General features: G+C 39.8%; 1 protein-coding gene across 1 annotated transcript; it reads left to right on the top strand.

Annotated features, from left to right (window-relative positions):
* Positions 1-1,121: 1,121 nt before the first annotated feature.
* On the top strand, positions 1,122-2,254 carry LOC308429127 (replication factor C subunit 4-like; the record flags this gene model as incomplete). The annotated part of the gene is made up of 1 exon (XM_080927828.1): positions 1,122-2,254. Exon 1 carries the CDS (start codon positions 1,160-1,162, stop codon positions 2,252-2,254), a length of 1,095 nt encoding a protein of 364 aa, XP_080783954.1. The 5' UTR covers positions 1,122-1,159.
* Positions 2,255-2,512: the final 258 nt, after the last annotated feature.

A 2,512-nucleotide genomic window follows, 5' to 3' on the forward strand; every position in this document is an offset into this window, starting at 1 on the left:
TTACAGGAGGTGTGTGAAGTAGCTTATACTTGGATGATTTCATCATGATGGAGAAATATTCTATCCTGGGGTCTTGGCCAAGTCACCTGTCAGGTTTGTTTTTATTTTTATCTTTATTATCATTCTACAGAGACAAACACACTGTCCCCACATAGGGTCTTTTTTCTTCCTATACATCTCTATCTTTGATTCCCTTTTTCAATCTCTTTGATCCAGGTGGATATATCTATACTGTTTCTTACTCATCTTGAGAACCATGAAGAGATTTCTGATTCATTGACAAAAATCAACTAACCAAACAATCAAACAAAAATGGACCCAATCAAAGTTGGAGAAAAAAAGAGTTTATTTATTTATTTATTTTTACAACTTACTAGGTCACAATTCACAACAGAAGAAAGCCAAAGCTGTAGCTCACAACATGACCCCAAAGGTGAGAATGGAAGCGGAAACATACAGGGAGGAGTGCTGCTCATCGGCTTGATCTCATGACTTGCCCAGCCTGATACTACCTAGGACCAAATGCTGAGGGGTGTTACTATCAACAAGAGTTTTGTTCTCTCAAATCATTCACTGATCACGAGCATGTCTCACAGACTTGTTTAGAGGCCAATTTAATGAAGGATAGCCCTCAATTGAGATTCTTTCTTTTCTGAGAGGTCTAGGTTTGCGTCAAGCTGACATAAAAACTAACCAGCACAATGGACTATTCATCAACTTAATGCATAAACACATCAGTATTCAACCATGACCTTTTCTTTCTCATTTGTTCCCAAGCTGTCAGGTTGACATTACTACTAAAATATAAAACTGAAACATTTTAATTCCCACTGTCTTAAAAAATTACAACACTGTAAAAATATCAAATCTTTAAAAAAACTTACTGTTTCTTTCAAAGTCCAAATTCTCTCACCCATGGACCCTTATAAAAACTCCAAGAACCCTCCCACATAGTAAAATACTTTTTGCTCCAAAAGGAAAGAAATAGGGCACAGTTGCAACTAAATCAAAAGCACAACCAAATTTCAACAGTGTAAAAGTGTTTGATGCCTTCATCTCACACCTGCTGCTCTTTTGGAAATTATTATTAATGGTATAAAAGTAAGTATGGTGGCGGGAACCGCGGCACCCGGGGTATACCGACGGCTGAGAAGAAACCATGCAGGCATTTCTGAAAGGCACATCTGTCAATACCAAACCACAATTGACCAAGGACCGGGGCATAGCTGCCTCTGCAGGAAGCAGTGGAGAAAACAAGAAAGTCAAACCAGTTCCTTGGGTGGAAAAATACCGTCCAAAGTGTGTGGATGAAGTCGCTTTCCAGGAAGAAGTGGTTGCAGTGCTGAAAAAGTCTTTAGAAGGAGCTGACCTTCCTAATCTCTTGTTCTATGGACCACCCGGAACTGGCAAAACCTCTACCATTCTGGCAGCAGCTAGGGAGCGCTTTGGGCCCGAACTCTTTCGATTAAGAGTCCTTGAGTTAAATGCATCTGATGAACGTGGAATACAAGTAGTTCGAGAGAAAGTGAAAAATTTTGCTCAGTTAACTGTGTCAGGAAGTCGTTCAGATGGGAAGCCATGTCCTCCCTTTAAGCTTGTAATTCTGGATGAAGCAGATTCTATGACTTCAGCTGCTCAGGCAGCTTTAAGACGTACCATGGAAAAAGAGTCTAAAACGACCAGATTCTGCCTCATCTGGAACTATGTCAGTCGAATAATTGAACCCCTCACTTCTAGATGTTCAAAATTCCGCTTCAAGCCTCTGTCAGATAAAATTCAACAGAAGCGATTACTGGATATTGCTGAGAAGGAAAATGTCAAAATTGGCAATGAGGAAATAGCATATCTTGTTCAAATCTCAGAAGGGGATTTACGGAAAGCTATTACATTTCTTCAAAGTGCTACTCGACTAACAGGAGGAAAGAAGGTCTCGGAAGATGTGATCACAGACATTGCTGGGGTGATACCAGCTGCAACTATTGATGGAATATTCACTGCATGTCACAGCGGCTCTTTTGACAAGCTAGAAGCTGTGGTGAAGAACCTGATAAATGAAGGACACGCAGCTACTCAGCTTGTCAATCAACTTCATGATGCAATCATAGAAAACGATAATCTCTCTGATAAACAGAAATCCATTATTACTGAAAAACTTGCTGAAGTGGACAAGTGTTTGGCAGATGGTGCAGATGAACACCTACAGCTGATGAGCCTTTGTGCAACTGTGATGCAGCAACTAACTCAGAATTCTTAAAAGACCTATTTTGTGACAATTCTAAGAAATAAATGACCAAGCCACGCAAAAAAAAAAAAAAAAAAAAAAAAAAAAAAAAAAAAAAAGTAAGTATGGTATGTTTTCAAGGTCCTGAGGTCTTCATTGCCACGGAGACTACACCTTTACCAATGGCCTCTGGCCTCTATTCAGGGGCTCTAGCCCTGCCACAGAATACCAAGTCTCAGATTCTTCTCATGACTTCTTTATACCTTCAAAACCAGGATTATGTTGGAGATT

This window comes from Micromys minutus, assembly GCF_963924665.1.
Source record: "Micromys minutus genome assembly, chromosome: 13".
NCBI lineage: Eukaryota > Metazoa > Chordata > Mammalia > Rodentia > Muridae > Micromys > Micromys minutus.